Source organism: Pan paniscus, chromosome 19, assembly GCF_029289425.2.
Source record: "Pan paniscus chromosome 19, NHGRI_mPanPan1-v2.0_pri, whole genome shotgun sequence".
Lineage (NCBI taxonomy): Eukaryota > Metazoa > Chordata > Mammalia > Primates > Hominidae > Pan > Pan paniscus.
Window position 1 is genome coordinate 20,935,274 of NC_073268.2, and position 18,207 is coordinate 20,953,480.

Consider the following 18,207-nt stretch of genomic DNA (forward strand, 5'->3'; position numbering starts at 1 on the left):
TCAAAAATCAATTTGCCATATTTGCATGGGTCTATTTCTGTACTGTCTATTCTGTTCCATTGACCTAGCTATCTGTCATTTCACCTGTACCACACTCACTGTCTTTTTTTTTTTTTTAGACAGGGTCTCCTTCTGTCGCTTAGGCTGGAGTGCAATGGTGCAATCTCAGCTCACTGCAACCTCTGCCTCCTGGATTCAAGCAATTCCCATGCCTCAGCCTCTTGAGTAGCTGGGATTACAGGCATGTGCCACCACGCCCAGGAATTTTTGTATTTTTAGTAGAGGTGGGGTTTTTTCATGTTGCCCAGGCTGATCTTGAACTCCTGGCCTCAAGTGATCCTCCAGCCTCAGCCACTCAAAGTGCTGGGATTACAGGCATGAGCCACCTTCCCCAGCTTTTTTTTTTTTTTTAAGAGGCAGGGTCTTGTTTTTTTATCCAGGCAGAGTACAGTGGGGTGATCATGGCTCACGGTAACCTCACACTCCTGGGTTTAAGCAATTCCCCCACCTCAGCCTCCCCAGTAGCTGAGACTACAGGCACCACCATGCCCAACAAATTAAAAAAACTTTTGGCTGGGCATGGTGGCTCATGTCTGTATTCCCAGCACTTTGGGAGGCCGTGGCAGATGTATCATGAGGTCAGGAGTTCAAGACCATCCTGGACAATATGGTGAAACCCCATCTCTACTAAAAATACAAAAAATTAGCCGGGTGCGGTGGCGGGCACCTATAATCCCAGCTACTCGGGAGGCTGAGGCAGAGAATTGCTTGAACCCAGGAGGCAGAAGTTGCAGTGAGCTGAGATCGCGCCACTGCACTCCAGTCTGGGTGACAGAGCGAGACTCCATCTCAAAAAAAAAAAAGTTTTTTTTGTAGAGACAGGGTCTTACTATGTTGCCCAGGCTGGTCTTGAACTCCTGGCTTCAAGCAATACCTACCTCTTGACTTAGCCTCCCAAGGCATTGGAATTATAGGTGTGAGATACCCAGCCTGGCCTAAGAGTATTGTTTTTTAATTGTGAGTGGATTTTGAATTTTTGTCAAATGGTTTTTCTTTATCAATCAATATGAGCATTTGCTTTTTTTTTTTTTTTTTTTTTTTTGAGACAGAGTCTTGCTCTATCACCCAGGCTGGAGTGCAGTAGTGAGATCTTGGCTTACTGCAACCTCTGCTCCTGGGTTCAAGCGATTCTTCTGCCTCAGCCTCTGGAGTAGCTGGGATTACAGGTGCCCGCCACCACGGCCCAGCTAATTTTTGTATTTTTAGTAGAGACAGGGTTTCACCATGTTGATTAGGCTGGTCTAGAACTCCTGACCTCAAGTGATCCACCCGCCTCAGCCTCCCAAAGTGCTGGGATTACACGTGTGAGCCACTGCACCTGGCCAAGTGATTGATTTTTGAATATTGAACCAGCCCTGCATTGTCAGGATAAATCCCACCTGATTGTAACATATACATTTTTTTTTGTTATATATTTCTGAGTTCAGTTGGCTAATATTTTTTTCTTTTTGAGATGCAGTCACACCCTATCGCCCAGACTGGAGTGCAGTGGCACGATCTTGGCTCACTGCAGCCTCTGCCTCCCAGGTTCAAGGCATTTTCCTGTCTCAGCCACCTGAGTAGCTGGGACTACAGGTGCATGCCCCCATGCCTGGCTAATTTTTATATTTTTAGTAGAGACAGGGTTTCACCATATTGGTCAAGCTGATCTCAAACTCCTGACCTCAGGCGATCCACCTGCCTTGGCCTCCCAAAGTGCTGGGATTACAGGCTTGAGCCACTGAGCTCGGCTTATTTATTTATTTAGAGATGGAGTCACACTCTGCTGCCCAGGCTGGAGTGCAGTGGCACAATCTTGGCTCACTGCAACGTCTGCCTCCTGGGTTCAAGCAATTCTCCTGCCTCAGCCTCCCGAGTAGCTGGGACCACAGGTGCACACTACCACACCTGGCTAATTTTTGTATTTTTAGTAGAGACAGAGTTTCACCACATTGGCCAGGCTGCTCTCGAACTCCTGACCTCAAGTGATCCATCTGCCTCAGTCTCCCAAAATGCTGGGATTGTAGGCGTGAGCCACCGTGCCTGGCCAGCTAATATTTTGTTGAAGATTTTTACATATATGTTCGTGAGAGATATTGATCTGTAGTTTTTTTTTCTTACAATATCTTTGTTTCATTTTGGTCTCAGGGTAATGTTGCCCTCATAAAATGAACGAAGGAGTATTTTCTCTTGTTCTATTTTCTGGAAGAGATTGCGTAAAATCAGTGTTATTTCTTCTTTAGTTATCCCGCTCTACTGCACACTTCCTATGATTGTGTCCGTGTTCAGGGCCGGGTGGCAGGAGGACACAGAGAGAAGAAAGCTATAGGGGTTCTCCTTCTTGGGACTACAACTGTTTTTAAAAATAAACACACAGACATACATGCCCAGGCTGGTGTCTTACTCCTGCCCGCAAGTGATCCACCTCGGCCTCCCATAGTGCTGGGATTACAGACATGATCCACAGCCCCTGACCCACAACTCTTGATCCGAGAGGGAAAGATTTGGTTGTCTGTGGACCCTGCAGCCACTGATACTACTGTCACCACTGCTACTCCCATGGAATTGTCTCGGGGCTGGGGCACGGGAGAATGAAGAAGAGAAAAATGGAGTTCCTTTTCTCTCTCTCAGTGCTAGACCTTCCCTTTCCACTCCTCGAGGCAGAACGAGCATTTCTCCTGTTGATCCCTCTCGTAGCCCCAGTGCCCATTCTGGATTTGGCGCTGTCTTGTATCGAGGCTGGGGAATATCAGAGGAAAAATGAGAAACTCATTTCAGCTCAGTGGAACGTTGAATTCTGGCTTTCGTCCCCCGTTTCCCGGCTGTGTTTACTTTCACACTCTTCAGAGAGCTGCCCCGTGCGTGTCTGTCCATGTTTCACAGCAGCATTCAGCAGGAGAGACAGGGTGGAGGCTGCTTACTCCATCTCATCTGGAACCGAATAGCTTTTTAAACCATCACAACCATATGAAGTAGATGCTATTGTTATATACATGTGGCCGATGACAAAACTGAGGCCCTTAGAGGTTAAGTAACTTTCGTAAGATCACACAGCTAGTCAGTGGCCAACCCAGTCATCCTAGCCCCAGAGTTTGTGGTCTGAGCTGCAAGTTCCACAGCTTCAGAGGGAGCTGAATGTGACAGCTCTGTGGGGTGAGGTATGGGGCTCGCCTGCTGTGGACAGGCCCTGATATCTCACTCCCTCTAACCTGCACGGTGTGTGAAGGGAGAGTGCATAGTGTTTAGGGAATTGCTTTCTTCTTCTTCTTCTTTTTTTAGACAGAGTCTCACTCTGTCATCCAGGCTGGAGTGCAGTGGTGTGATCTCAGCTCATTGCGGCCTCCGCCTCCCAGGTTCCGGTGATTCTCCTGCCTCAGCCTCCCGAGTAGCTGGGATTATAGGCACGTGCCACCACGCCCAGCTAATTTTTGTATTTTTAGTAGAGACAGATTTTCACCATGTTGGCCAGGCTGGTCTCGAACTCGGGACCTCAGGTGATCCACCCACCTTGGCCTCCCAAAGTGCTAGGATTAGAGGTGTGAGCCACCGCGTCTGGCCTTTTGCTTTCTTCTTTGATGAAGATCTGGACTGTGGTGGGATAGGAATAGCCTTCTGTCTTCAAGACATATGCATGTATGTGCATGTGTGTGTGTGTGTGTGTATACATGCTTATGTATGTGCCTGTGTGTAAACCATGCAGCCATGGACAGTGAGGATGTGGATCCATTCATTCAGCAAGTATACTTGAGCCACCACCATGTATCACACATTATTCTAGTCACTGGGGATATATCAGTGAAGAAACAGACAAAAACCTCTGCTCTCATGGAGCCTCCATTCTAGTAGTCAGACAACAAGCATACAAATAAGTCAATTACACAGAATGCTAGAAAGTGCTAAGTGCTGGGGAATAAACAGGGCAGGTAAGGAGGATTGGGAGTGTTGGGGTAAAGGGCAGGATATAGTTATTAACACGAAACGATGTCTGCCATGTACTCTTGAATGCACTGCCTAAACTGAGATTTCATATGACTTCCTTGTATTCCAGGGGAAACTCATTCAGGCAAGTTCAGCCCTTTATGAGGAATTCCCCTGTGGTCACATTCCAATTCCTGGACCTGCTGCCACCCTCAGAACTGCATGCTCCTTCTTCAGACTTTCTAAGAATGACTCAGGTCATTGGTGGAGTGAAGTCAAGATTTCCAACTCAGTCACCTGAAGAGATGGAGATACCATTCATGGAGCTGGAGGTCCCTGGAGATTTGGGAATTCAGATAACAAGCTAAGATAAGGGTAAGCTACTGACTTGACCTCTCTCTGTGTCAGTTTCATATTCTGTAAAACCAGGCTAATGATGGTACATTATGTGTTGTGAAGACTAAAATAATATGTGAGACGTACCTGGCATAGTACTTGGCACAGTGTAGGCACTTAAGAAAGATTGATTTATTATTTTTGCTATTTAGGCTACATTGACTTTAAGCTGACTGAGAGATATCCATGGGGATATGTCTAGAAACAGTGGACTATGTGGATAGGGAACTCAGCAGAGGAGCAAATGACAGAGATTTTGGGGGTGATTAAAATCTTGGGGGTAGATGACAACCCCACAGTGAAGAAGAAAAAAGAAAACAGAGCCAAGGATCTCATCTTGGGGAGCACCAATGTAAATAGGCAGAAACAGGAAATGCCAGGAAAAAAATCATTTTTTGTTTTGTACTTACAATGGCTAGAAAAAAATATAATTTTACTTGTTTCTCTCTCTTTTTTTTTTTTTTTGTGAGATGGAGTCTTGCTCTGTTGCCCAGGCTGGAGTGTGGTGGCATGATCTCGGCTCACTGAAACCTCCGCCTCCCGGGTTCAAGGAATTCTCCTGTCTCAACCTTCCAAGTAGCTGGGATTACAGGCGCACACCACCATGCCTGGCTACTTTTTGTATTTTGGATACAGACGGGGTTTCACCATGTTGGCCAGGCTGGTCTCGAACTCCTGACCTCAAGTGATCCGCCTGCCTTGGCCTCCCAAAGTGCTGAGATTACAGGCGTGAGTCACCATGCCTGGCCAAATATATACAATTTTTTTTTTTTTTTTTTTTGATACGGAGTCTCACTCTGTCGCCCAGGCTGGAGTGCAATGGCATGATCTCGGCTCACTGCAACCTCTGCTTCCTGGGTTCAAATGATTCTGCTGTCTCGGCCTCCTGAGTAGCTGGGATTATAGGCACCTGCCACCATGCTCAGCTAATTTTTGTATTTTTAGTAGAGATGGGGTTTCACCATGTTGGCCATGCTGGTCTTGAACTCCTGACTTCAAGTGATCCACCCTCCTCGGCTTCCCAAAGTGCTGGGATTACAGATGTGAGCCACTATGCCTGGCCATATATACAATTTTTATTTGTCCATTATTCCAGAATAAAGCTGGAAGAAAAAAAAAAGAAAAGAAAAGGAAAGAAAAAAAAAGACTAGTCTGGATGCTAGGGATGTTCATTGCTATTGGTTTCAACATTGTTTCTAGCCCTTTTCTGTAAACAGAGATTTCCAAATCAAAGTCAGGACTGACGGGTGTTTATTTAAACTCTTCTATATGACATCTGTGTCCTCTTTCTTCCACATTATAAATTCTTGTTCTCAAGGACACAGGAGATGATAGCATTAAAAATCCCATTTATTTTAGAATAGCATTTGTTTGATCTATATTACACAGACGTCTCAGAATAAATATGGACTGGCACCACCAGTTATTACGGAAAACAGTTGATTTTTTTTTTTCTTTTGAGACGGACTTTCACTCTTGTTGCCCAGACTGGAGTGCAATGGCACAATCTCGGCCCGCCGTAAACTCCGCCTCCCGGGTTCAAGCGATTCTCCTGCCTCAGCCTCCTGAGTACCTGGGATTACAGCTAATTTTCAAGCGATTCTTCTGCCTCATCCTCTCGAGTAGCTGGGATTACAGGCATGCGCCACCACGCCTGGCTAATTTTGTATTTTTAGTAGAGACGGGGTTTCTCCATGTTGGTCAGGCTGGTCTCAAACTCCCGACCTCAGGTGATCCACCTGCCTTGGCCTCCCAAAGTGCTGGGATTACAGGCGTCAGCCACCGCATCCAGCCAGCATTAGTTCTACATAACTGAACTTAATGCTCATCACCAGGCCTTATGTCAATGTTTTTCTAGTCATTTTGGTTGTCTGAAGTTTATTCTCTAGTAGATTCCTCAGGAAAAGCTTATGGGCATAATATTCCCTGAGATCTTGCATGCTGATAATAGTTTGATTATGCATTTGAAGGTCAGAATAACTGGGAGGTAGAGGTGAGAGGATTGCTTTAGCACAAGAACTTTAGACCAGCCTGGGCAACATATTGAGACTCTATTTCTACAAAAATAAAAGAATAAAACACTATTAAAATTAGCTAGATGTGGTGGTATGCACCTGTAGTCCCAGCTGCTCAGGAGGCTGATTGCACCATTGCACTCCTGCCCGGATGGCAGAGCAAGACCCTGTCCCCTCACACCGCCCCAAAAAAAGAAAGAAAGAAAAGTGATGGTAATATAACATAACTTTCTTTATAGAGACAGGGTCTCTCTCTGTCACCCGGCTGGAGTGCAGTGGCACGTTCACAGCTCACTGCAGCCTTGATCTCGGCTCAAGCAATCCTCCCACCACAGCCTTCTGAGTAGTGGGACTAAAAGTGCATGCCATCATATTCAGCTATTTTTTGTATTTTTTTCCTATTTTGACCATCCATGTCAGAATTTTTTTTTTGTATTTTTGGTAGAAATAGGGTCTCTTTATGTTGCCCAGTCTAGTCTCGAACTCCTGGGCTCAAGCGATCCACCCACCTCGGCTTCCCAAAGTGTTGGGGGATTACAGGCGTGAGCCACTGCACCTGGTCAGGGCTATTTTTCTCTTTTTCTTTCTTTTCTCTCTGTTCTCTCTTTTCTTTTTCTTTCTTCCTTCCTTCCTTCCTTCCTTCCTTTCTTTCTTTCTTTCTTTCTTTCTTTCTTTCTTTCTTTCTTTCTTTCTTTTCCTTTCTTCCTTCCTTCCCTTCCTTCTTTTTTTTTTTTTTTTTGAGATGGAGTCTCAGTCTGCTGCCCAGGCTGGAGTGCAATGGCATGATCTCAGCTCGCTGTAACCTCCGCCTCCTGGGTTCAAGTGATTCTCCTGTCTCAGCCTCCCAAGTAGCTGGGATTACAGGTGTGTGCTACCACGCCTGGATAATTTTTGTATTTTTAGTAGAGACGAGGTTTCACCATGTTGGCCAGAGTAGTCTAGAACTCCTGACTTCAAGTGATCCGCCTGCCTCAGCCTCCCAAAGTGCTGGGATTACAGGGATGAGCCACCGTGCCCAGCTCAGGGCTATTTTTCTCATAATAGTTTTGTATGGGATTTGAGCTTAATACTTTTACATTGCTAATTTTTATGTGAAACTAATTTTCCTGAATTTTCAGAAGGAGGCTTCACCAGAGAGTTTTTCTAACTTCACAAATCTCTTCCTTTTATTGTTTTCACGTAATGTGAAAATGACGGTGGCTTTGGTCTGAGCTTTTTCTGGCTCTGTTCCTCTCTCCCCTTTTTATCTGGATCTCTTTCTCCCCCTTTTCTTATCTCTGTGCTGCTTAATTTTGATCCTGCTCTTAGTGGCTTATCTGTGGGTTCAGTACCATAAGGGAGCCCTGGTGGGTCAGTGCTGAGAGCTCAGGGGACAAGAACTTCTCCAGGCCCTTTAGACTTGAACGAGGGCATTGGTGCCCTTGCCCTCGCCTGCTACTGTGATGGCTGTTTCAGCAGCTGTGTGCCGCCCCCCAAAAAATGCCCATTGCACTTTCCAGGTAACACCTGTTGACTACATCTCAAGTCATACAAATCAGAGGCAAACTGAAGTGTTTATGCCCCTAAATTCATCAGTCATTGGTTAAACCCACCCCTGGGGAATGGGGAAGCCCCAGGCACTTCCAATGTGATGCAGGCAAATTGGTCCCGGCAGTCTGAGGGCACCCCTGTGACTAAAAGATTCCTTCATTCGCGTGGTCAAGAATGGCTCATTTTTTGTACAGCATGGTGACTATAGTTAATAGTTAATAATACTGTACTATAGAGTGTAGATCTTAAGCATTCTCACATAAGAAAAAGTAACAATGTGAGGTGATGGATGTGTTAATTTGGTTGCAGTAATCATTTTACAATGTATACATATATCAAATTATCAAATCATCACATTGTACACTTTAAGTATATAAAATTTTATTGGTTAATGATACCTCAATAAAGCTGGAAAATGGCTCATTTTTACATTTCCATTTGGCATTGCATTAAGGGTCATGGAAGGGGGGAAATAGAGGAGTGAGAGAGTACCCCCCCATTCCTTCTAATAGCACATTTTGAGAGTGGCACACATCACTCTTGCTCACATCCATTGGCCGGAACTTAGTCACAAGAAGTCACTTGGCTGCAAGGGAGCCTGGGAAATGTAGTGATTAGCTGGGAAGCCATATACTCAGCTAAACTCTATTGTAAGGGAAGAAGGGGAAAATAGGTACTGGGGAACAATTTATGGTCTCTTTCCTAAGACTGATGGGAAAGAGTGAAAGGAAAAGATGGGTGAGGTAGGGTGACAGGCTCCCACTTCCAGGCAGGGGATTGAGGGAGGAGGAGGATGCATGCTGAGGTGAAGGCCACTTTCATTGTGGTAAGAGATAGCTGAGTTTGGAGGCAGAGAAGACAGAAATTGGGCTGACATGAGGGTTGGGGAAAATGGAATAAAACAGGCCGGGCACGGTGGCTCACGCCTATAATCTCAGCACTTTGGGAGGCTGAGGTCAGGAGTTCAAGACCAGCCTGGCCAACATGGGGGAAACCCTGTCTCTACTAAAAATACAAAACTTAGCCGGGTGTGGTGGCAAGAGCCTGTAATCCCAGCTACTCGGGAGGCTGAGGCACAAGAATCACTTGAACCCAGGAGGCGGAGGTTGCAGTGAGCTGAGATTGCGCCACTGCACTCCAGCTTGGGTGACAGAGCGAGACTCCATCTCAAAAAAAGTAAAAAGAAAAAGAAAATGGAGCAAAACAGAGGCCAAGGGCCTTCTAGCTAGGCATGGCCACGTGACTAAGTTCTGGCCAATGGGACAGAAGCACAAGAAGCAATGCAGCTTCCTCATCATACTCTTTATTTCCAACTTTTAAATTGAGGGGTACATGTACAGGATGTGCAGGTTTGTTACATAGGTAAATATGTGCCATGGTGGTTTGCTGCACAAATCATCCCATCACCTAGGTATTAAGCCCAGCAGCCATTAGCTATTCTTCCTGATACTTTCCCTCCTCCCCGACTTTGCTTTTTTGGTTTGCTTGTTTGTTTGTTTTTTTGAGATGGGGTTTTGCTCTGTTGCCCAGGCTGGAGTGCAGTGGAGCAATCACAACTCACTGCAGCTCTGACTCCTCAGGCTCAAGCGATCCTCCCACCTCAGCCTCCCAAGTAGCTGTGACTACAGGCATGCACCACCATACCAGGCTTATTTATTTTTTATTGTTTGGGTAGAGACAGGATCCTGTTATGTTGCCCAGGCTGGTCTCAAATTCCTGGGCTCAAGTGTCCTCCTGCCTCAGCCTCCCAAAGTGCTGAGATTACAGGTGTGGGCCAGGAACCTGACCTCTACCATACCAAACTCTTAAAGGGCAAAATGCTTGCCCTCTACTTCCTTGTTTCTCATCCCTGTGGCCTGGAATGTGAATGTGGGGTAATGAACACCGTTTTTTTTTTTTTTTTTTGCGACGGAGTCTTGCTCTATCACCCAGGTTGGAGTGCAGTGGCATGATCTCAGCTCACTGCAATCCCCGCCTCCTGGGTTCAAGCAATTCTGCTGCCTCAGTCTCCTGAGTAGCTGGGATTACAGGCACCCGCCACCATGCCTGACTAATTTTTTTGTATTTTTAGTAGAGACAGGGTTTCACCATGTTGGCCAGGCTGGTCTCCAACTCCTGACCTCAGGTGATCCACCACCTTGGCCTCCCAAAGTGCTGGGATTACAGGCATGAGCCACTGCGTCTGGCCTAATGAATATTTTTTTTTTTTTTTTTTTTTGAGACAAAGTCTCACTCTTGTGCCTCGGGCTGGAGTGCCTCAGTTCATTGCAACCTCCGCCTCCCAGTTCAAGTGATTCTCCTGCCTCGGCCCACCTGAGTAGCTGGGATTACAGGCACCTGCCACCAGGCCTGGCTAATTTTTGCATTTTTAGTAGAGATGGGGTTTCACCATGTTGGCCAGGCTGGTCTAGAACTCCTGATCTCAGGTGACCCACCCGCCTTGGCCTCCCAAAGTGCTGGGATTACAGGTGTGAGCTACCGCGCCCAGCCAAACATTCTTAAACCACGTAGATGGGCGCATAATCTTGGAGTAACAAGATAGATGGTGTTTGGGCTCCTTGTAGATCAGAGGCACCCTATCCCCTGGCTACCACCTTGGTCTCTTATACGAGAGAGAAATAAACATCTATGATATTTAAGCTACCGCTATTTGGTATCTATTAAGGGGGGGTGCATGAATATCTTAGCTAATATGTTCACATGTTGACTGACTGATTCAATAACCTAGGAGCACACACGTGCCAGTATCACATCAGATGCCAGGAGCCACAAAGACACAAGTCCATAAGGGCCTGGTGAATCAGGGAGCTGACTGTGTCTGACATAGGTCAGAACTGTTTCTCCCTGAATCCATACCTCTTTCAGGACTTGAGTTTCTGCACCTGCAGCACAGGCCTCTTGAGACTGTTGGGCCCTTGAAAAAGTTTTGGATTCAAACAGGAGCTCATCCGAGAACAGGAGCATTCATGTGGAGGGGATGTGCGCAGAACTCACAGGGGCTGGCGCCCAGGGACCCTCACAGTATCTAATTTCAGGCTTCGCAACACACACCAGCATTTTATTTTTATTTTTATTTTTTTTCCTTTTCGAGATGTAGTCTCGCTCTGTCACCCAGGCTGGAGCGCTGTGGAGCGATCTTGGCTCATTACAATCTCCGCCTCCCAGGTTCAAGTGATTCTCCTGCCTCAGTCTCGCAAGTAGCTGGGATTATAGGCATGCACCACCATACCCGGCTAATTTTTGTATTTTTAGTACAGACAGGGTTTCGACATGGCCAGGCTGGTCTCAAACTCCTGGCTTCAGGTGATCTGCCCGCCTTGGTCTCCCAAAGTGTGTGGATTACAGGCATGAGCCACTGCACCCAGCCTATTTTTATTGGTTTTTAAAAATTCTTTGGTTGTTATTTAAGCCATTAAATAGAAATACCCTTTAAACATTCAAACTATATTGGAAATATATAAGTACTAGAGAAGCCCTTGTTTTGATATAAACAGGTCTGAGTCATTGACCAGTGTTTTGAAAAAGTCAGCTTAAATGGGCAATCATAAAGACACATACAGGTCTTAGTCACTTTGTTTTGATTTCAAACACAAAATTCACATTGAGGCACAAATTTTTCTTTGGGTGTCTTGACTCAAATTACCCTTTGACTTTCTTGCATAAATCACACCCACAATCCTATAATTTGTCACCTGTTATTTCCAGTTTCTTTAAACTTAAAGACACTTGTGAAGCAATCTGATGTAGCACACTTCTAGATTTTTAGGATTTTCCCTTAATGGTTTATCTTTCACATCTAATTCAACATGTCAGCAAATCTCTTTGTGTATTACTTCCAAAGCATTTAACGTAGTTTGCAAAGAAACAATTCTTTATGCACTCATATTTCATCAGTTTATATAATATTTAATTCAATTATATGATTACAATGACACATACACCTGGCATAAACAGGCTAGGGACACATCCAACCAAAAGGCAACTCAACCCAGAGGTAGCTGAATTCTTGCTTTTCTAGACCAGGGGTCAGCAAACTACGGCCCCGTGGGCCTGTTTTTGTACATTCTATGGGTTAAAATGCCTTTTAGGGGCCGGGTGTGGTGGCTCACACTCGTAATCCCAGCACTTTGGGAGGCCAAGGCAGGCGGATCACTTGAGGCTGGGAGTTCGAGACCAGCCTGGCCAACATGGTGAAACCCCATCTCTACTAAAAATACAAAAATTAGCCAGGTGTGGTGGCATGTGCCTGTAATTCCAGCTACTTGGGAGGTTGAGGCAGGAGAATCTCTTGAAGGAAGGCAGAGGTTGCAGTGAGCTGAGATCATGCTGCTGCACTCCAGCCTGGGTGACACAGCAAGACTCCGTCTCAAAAAAAAAAAAAATGCCTTTTAGGTCAGGCACAGTGACTCACACCTATAATCTCAGCATTTTGGGTGGCTGAGGCCGAAGGATCCCTTGAGCTCAATAATAATAAAAAGAATGGCTTTTAAAGTGGTTGAATCTGTAAACAGTTGAAATAAACTAAAAAAATTTTATGACATGAAAATTATATAAAATTCAAACTTTAATGTGTGTAAGTAAAGATTTGCTGAAGCACTACCATGCCCTTTTTTTTTTTTTTTTTTTTTTTTTTTGGTGTATTCAGTGGCTGCTTTCCAGCTACAGTGGATGAACCTAACGGTGTCAACAGAAACTCTATGGACCACAAAGCCTAAAATATTTACTATCTGCTCCTTTACAGAGTTGGCCTACCTCTGTTCTAGAGCGAAGCCTGAGCCTTGGGCGCGCAGCACACCACAAGTATCTGTTACTGTGTTTTGCAGAAGCTTCAGGTAAGAGGGAGAGCTCCTACCATAAAAAGTGAAAATCCCTTACTTCTTGGCATCGCTGTTTCCTAAACCCACCCCCTGCTCTTCTCAAGGTAGCTTCATGGTTTGCTTCCTCACTTCCTTCCTGGGCTCAAGTGAGCGATCCTCCAACGTGGTCTCCCAGCGCACTGGGAAAGACATGAGCCACTACACCCGGCTCTGATTTTTCTCTATAGCACTTATCAGACATATTCCATGCTTATTTATTTATTTATGTATTTATTCATTTATTTGAGACAGATTCTCACTCTGTCACCAAGGCTGGAGTGCAGTGGCACCATCTCGGCTCACTGCAACCTCTGCCTCCTGGATTCAAGTGATTCTCATGCCATAGCCTCCAAAGTGGCTGGATTACAGGCGCCCGCCACTGCGCTTGGCTAATTTTTGTAGTTTTAGTAGAGACGGGGTTTCACCATGTTGACCAGGCTGGTCTTGAACTCCTGGCCTCAGATGATCCACCTGCCTTGGCCTCCCAAAGTGCTGGGATTACAGGCGTGAGCCACTGCACCCAGCCTCCATGCTTATTTATTTATTTTCTATTTCCTGTCACTAGAATGTGAGCTCTATAAGGGCAAGGATTTTGCCTGTTTGTTCACTACTCTATCCCAGTGCCTAGATCAGTGCCTGGCACACAGCAGGGACTTAATAAGTGCTTGTTGAATGAGGATTGAATTACTTTTTTTTTTTTTTTTGAGACAGTTTCACTCTGTCGCTCAGGCTGGAGTACAGTGGCGCGATCTTGGCTCACTGCAACCTCTGCCTCCTGGATTCAAGCAATTCTCCTGCTTCAGCCTCCAGAGTAGCTGGGACTACAGGCACGCGCCACGACGCCTGACTAATTTTTGTATTTGTAGTACAGATGGGGTTTCATCATGTTGGCCAGGCTGGTCTTGAACTCCTGACCTCGTGATCCACTCACCTTGGCCTCCCAAAGTGCTGGGATTACAGGTGTGAGCCACCACGCCTGGCCTGAATTACACTTGCTGTATGACAACCTGCTGTCTGTAGGACCCTGGGCATGAGGAAATGCCTGAGGGTGGAAAGCAGTGGAGCAGTGCCGCACAGTGCATGGTGATCAAAGAGAGGCCTTGTGTGTGGGGAGTGGGTACAGGCAGGTGGGTGATGGGGTACAGAATTCTAAGCCTCTGGGGATGAATGGTAGAGGCCACACCATCTTGATGAGTGGCCCTTGAGCCCACTGGACAAGGAGAATTGTTGGCTGGGGTCCAGGTCCATGGTCTCCCTGACTTGGGGTGGCCTTGCCAGGTGCTCTCAGAATGGGGACCAAAGGAGCCCTTTGATTCTGTCCCCTCCCCTTTGATTCTGTCCCCTACCCTTCAAGGACAAACTGGAGGCAAGTCCTGGTCTCACTTCTACAAAAACAATTGTTTCTGAAGTTTCCCCCCTCACACCCTAGACATGTCTCATGGCCACTGAGTCATGCAGCAATGATGGGTGTGGGTGTGTGGATGAGGGGGTGGCTGAGCCCATTGGTCGAGGGCTGAGACCTCTTCCCCGCTAATCAACAAGTTAATAAGCTCTTCGATGAGGAGGCGGTGATTAATGAACCCATCAGCTTGCCCTGTAATTGGGGAGTGAGATTGGAGGGTGGGGGTATGATGGATAGAGAGGGTTTGCGGGGATGTGCGGCTGGCTCCTGGTCCACACTGAGACCACCTAGGGGCCCATTTACTTGGCTATAAATGAGGAAGTGACTTCTTCAGAGGTTGCAGCCCGAATTCAGGCCACCCCATGCCCTCTAGCTTCTACAGTGTCTCTCCTCTCTTCCCATCTGTCCTTGGACCCCACATTCCCCAAGACATGACAGGGTTCCAGGGATGTCAGATTCCCCATGGCCATCTCACAGTTTCCTTCGTCTCTGTCCAGAATCGGTGCACTAGAAATCCCCTACCAGCACCACGGTTAGTGCCGCCGCAGGGTCAGAAGAGCAAATAGCCCCCTACTCTCTGGTATCCTTGCCCCTGTTAGCCTGCAGGGTCCTTCTCTAGGCCCTGATCCCTGGGATCACAGATGTCCTAACCAGCCCCCACTGCCCCCTCCATCCTAGGGTGAGCACCTGTCTTTTGTCTTTCCATGGAGGAATGGAATTATTTGATTTCTGCTGTCTCCCCTCCAAACAGGACAAAGGCTGTCTCTGTCTCTCTGTATCTGTTCTGGGAACTGCTCATACTGGGGCTCCCCTATGACATGGCCATATCTCTCCTTTGAGACTGGGGTTCTTGAAGGGCAGGGGTGTGTCTTGCCCCCTGGATGAGGGCTCCCTAAGAAGAATGATTTTTCTCCTCCCTCCAAGGGCAGGATCTACGTCCCCTAGTCCTGGTGTCCTCTTCCACCCCCATGCTCAGCAGGGCACCCTGGTGTTTCCTGGGATGTGGAGTCCCATGGGGCCTGACTGGCTGATAAGGAGCCATTTCCGGAGAATGCAGGTGATTGAACCCATAAAATGGTGACAGAGAGCCCTGAACTCCCCATCTCAGGAGAGCTCTAAAAATAGCGCCCACAGCCATCTGTCCTGGGGCTGGAGGGGCTGGCTCAGAACCAAGGGCCTGGACAAGTTGGCCCCATCAGTCCCTATGGGCCGATGGGACATCTGGAAGTACTGGAGGTCTGGCGAGGCCAGGGAGAGGAAGCTGGAAGGGCTTTATGGGCAGACCTTCCCACAGCCCTTTCTCCTCCGGGGCAGGTGGGTTTGAGGGGGTTGGCAGTCTGAAGGTCCTTCCCCTACTCCGCCTCTCAGAGTGGGTGTGGGCCCTAGACTTAGTCTTCGGGTCCCTGCTCCCAGGCCTGCCTCTGGCGCCCCAATGGCTACTCCAGGTGCTGAGCCTTTCTGCCCCTCACAATTGAGAGGTCCTCTTCCTGGGTTCTGCCTCACCCTGCTTTTCCTGTTTGAATCGTGGGTGAGCTTGGCTGCTCCATCACCTCCCAGGGCTTCAGTTTCCTCAGCTGGAAAATGGAGATAAACTCAGCTCATCGTCTTGTGATGCCCGAAATTATGCACTACCCGGTGCATAGTAGGTGCTTAATAAACACGAGTCCTTTCCTTCAAAGGATCTGGGCTTAGAGCCCAGTGGAGACTGCCATGGGCTGGGGACAGTGGCATGTGCCTGGGAAGCCTTGGCATCACTCAGGCCCAGAAGACACCAGTGCTCTGAATGACACCTGCATAGGGGTGGAGACACTCTGCCTTGGGAGGGGGCTCTATACCACACATGGCTGGACTAGGGTCTGTGTGTGCCAGTCTGGATACACAGGTGGCCGACTCAGCTGCTTCTGGCGGGGGGATTGGTTTCTGCCTCCTCCTGCCTCTTTTCCAACTCTTTAATAGAGAGAGGACATAATGGAGTGTTCAGAGAGGCCTCTCCCCAAGACACCATAAACTGCAGGTCAGGAGCCAAGGTCAGGTGCTCCCACCCTGCCTCCAGGAGAAAGACTTTCCCCAAAAGGTCCTGTCATTCCTCAGCCCTTCTCCAAGGTATTACTGAACAGAGGCTGAAAAGGGTTGTCTTTTGGAAAGAGTGGTCACACATCCCACGGACTGGAGGGAATGTGTCCACCCTCCCACCCCCAACTCCCATCCACGGACAGGCTAGGGAAGATAGAATCTCAACCCTGGTCCTAGGGGCTGCCCCAGGAGTCTAGATCCAACCGCTTCACTTCCTCAGGAGGCTAGACCTGCCACTGGGGGGCTGTGGGGTGAACATGGGGTTCAGGCTGGGTACCCCATCCAGTGAGACCACGAATCTGAGCATGGCAACTGCCCCCTCAGCTCCTGCGAGGTGGAGACATCACGCACTGGCTGGGTATAAGCTCAGCGATCTGGCGAGGGTGGAAGGAGGGAGGAAGAAGGGCCCACCCCCTGCTGGCTCCCCCTCCCCCTGGGACTCCCCCTCCCTTTCCAGGCGGGGATATAAGCCCCACAAGGAAAGCGCTGAGCACAGGAGGTCTCAGCTTGACCTGCGGCAGTGCAGCCCTTGGGACTTCCCTCGCCTTCCACCTTCTGCTCGTCTGCTTCACAAGCTATCGCTGTGAGTGGCTGGGGGCTCAAGCCTGGGGAAACCCAGGCTGTTTTGTGGGGAAACTGAGGCTGGGATGGTGGAAGCTGGAGGTGAGTGGTAGGAAACTGGATTGGAGGGGGCCATCGGAGGTGGGAAGGAGGCCAGCAGCGGGGGTAGGGGTGGGGAGGCAGGCAGGGCTTATGCTCCTCTGACATGAGGAAACTGAGTCAGGAGACGGTGCAGTGCCCAAGAACACACAGCAGGCCCGGTGGCTGAGCCTTGGTCCGGTACCAGCCCCAGGGAGAGCGTCGGAGCGCGGCCCCGACGGCAGCCGCAGCCTCCCGCCGTGTAGGGTCGAGGCTTGGAATGACCCACGTCCCAATGTCGCCTTCCCAGATGGTGTTCGTGCGCAGGCCGTGGCCCGCCTTGACCACAGTGCTTCTGGCCCTGCTCGTCTGCCTGGGGGCGCTGGTCGACGCCTATCCCATCAAACCCGAGGCTCCTGGCGAAGACGCCTCCCCGGAGGAGCTGAACCGCTACTACGCCTCCCTGCGCCACTACCTCAACCTGGTCACCCGGCAGCGGTGAGCGCAGGCGCGGAGCGGGACCCCTGGGGCTCTCACCCTGCGGTCCCGCTCCACCTGGGGGCGTGGCCAGACCTGACCACGCTCTTCCCTTCCCCGCCCCCAGGTATGGGAAAAGAGACGGCCCGGACACGCTTCTTTCCAAAACGTTCTTCCCCGACGGCGAGGACCGCCCTGTCAGGTCGCGGTAAAAACGCCCCCGTTACCACACATCCTGCCTCCGAGAGCGCGGCCTGGCCCTACCCTGGCAACATCACTTAACGACGTCTCCCAGGCTCGCCTCCCTAGATCCAATTCCTTCCCCTTCGCTTCCACAGGTCGGAGGGCCCAGACCTGTGGTGAGGACCCCTGAGGCCTCCTGGGAGATCTGCTAACCACGCCCACGTCATTTGCATACGCGCTCCCGACCCCAGAAACCCGGATTCCGCCTCCCGACTGCGGCGTCTGGGCAGGGTTCGGGTGCGGCCCTCCGCCCGCGTCTCGGTGCCCCCGCCCCCTGGGCTGGAGGGCTGTGTGTGGTCCTTCCGTGGTCCCAAAATAAAGAGCAAATTCCACAGAAACGGAATGTATGCCTTTGTATTTCCTTTCCTTTCTCCTTCGTGGAGGTGGCATCCCGTAGAAGTGGAGGGTGGAGGCGTGGGGGCCAGGGAAGAGAAAACCGACTTGGACAGAGGCGCCCCAGGACAAGGCTGGGGCGGGCTGCGGAGTTCCCTCTGCTCAGAGCCCAGGGAAGATTCGACCACCCAGCCTGGAGCTGGACAGCGCCCAGGCCAGGAACTGCTGTGGAAGGAACTCTGGTCGAGTGGGGGCAGGAGTGGATGGAGCTCTGGAAGAAGGGGCG

General features: G+C 48.9%; 1 protein-coding gene across 5 annotated transcripts; it reads left to right on the plus strand.

Moving 5' to 3' along the window:
* The first annotated feature begins 4,036 nt into the window (after positions 1 to 4,036).
* PYY (peptide YY) lies at positions 4,037 to 17,931 on the plus strand. Of its 5 annotated transcripts, none has more exons than XM_034941766.3 (6): positions 4,037 to 4,332; positions 12,640 to 12,730; positions 16,687 to 16,812; positions 17,179 to 17,366; positions 17,473 to 17,553; positions 17,684 to 17,931. In XM_034941766.3, exons 4-6 carry the CDS (start codon positions 17,179 to 17,181, stop codon positions 17,706 to 17,708), a joined length of 294 nt encoding a protein of 97 aa, XP_034797657.1. In that variant the 5' UTR covers positions 4,037 to 4,332; positions 12,640 to 12,730; positions 16,687 to 16,812; the 3' UTR covers positions 17,709 to 17,931. The 5 variants fall into 5 exon arrangements, with proteins under 5 accessions (XP_034797657.1, XP_054957747.1, XP_054957748.1 ...); XM_055101773.2 differs by having other exon boundaries at positions 4,040 to 4,332; positions 17,473 to 17,547; positions 17,684 to 17,929; XM_055101772.1 differs by lacking the exon at positions 16,687 to 16,812 and having other exon boundaries at positions 17,684 to 17,913.
* Positions 17,932 to 18,207: the final 276 nt, after the last annotated feature.

Coding starts and splice junctions, on each gene's coding strand:
- PYY (XM_034941764.3), top strand. CDS start 17,149: ATGACCCACGTCCCAATGTCGCCTTCCCAGATGGTGTTCGTGCGCAGG. Junction 17,367..17,472: donor AACCTGGTCACCCGGCAGCG/GTGAGCGCAGGC, acceptor CCCCGCCCCCAG/GTATGGGAAAAGAGACGGCC. Junction 17,554..17,683: donor GACCGCCCTGTCAGGTCGCG/GTAAAAACGCCC, acceptor TCGCTTCCACAG/GTCGGAGGGCCCAGACCTGT.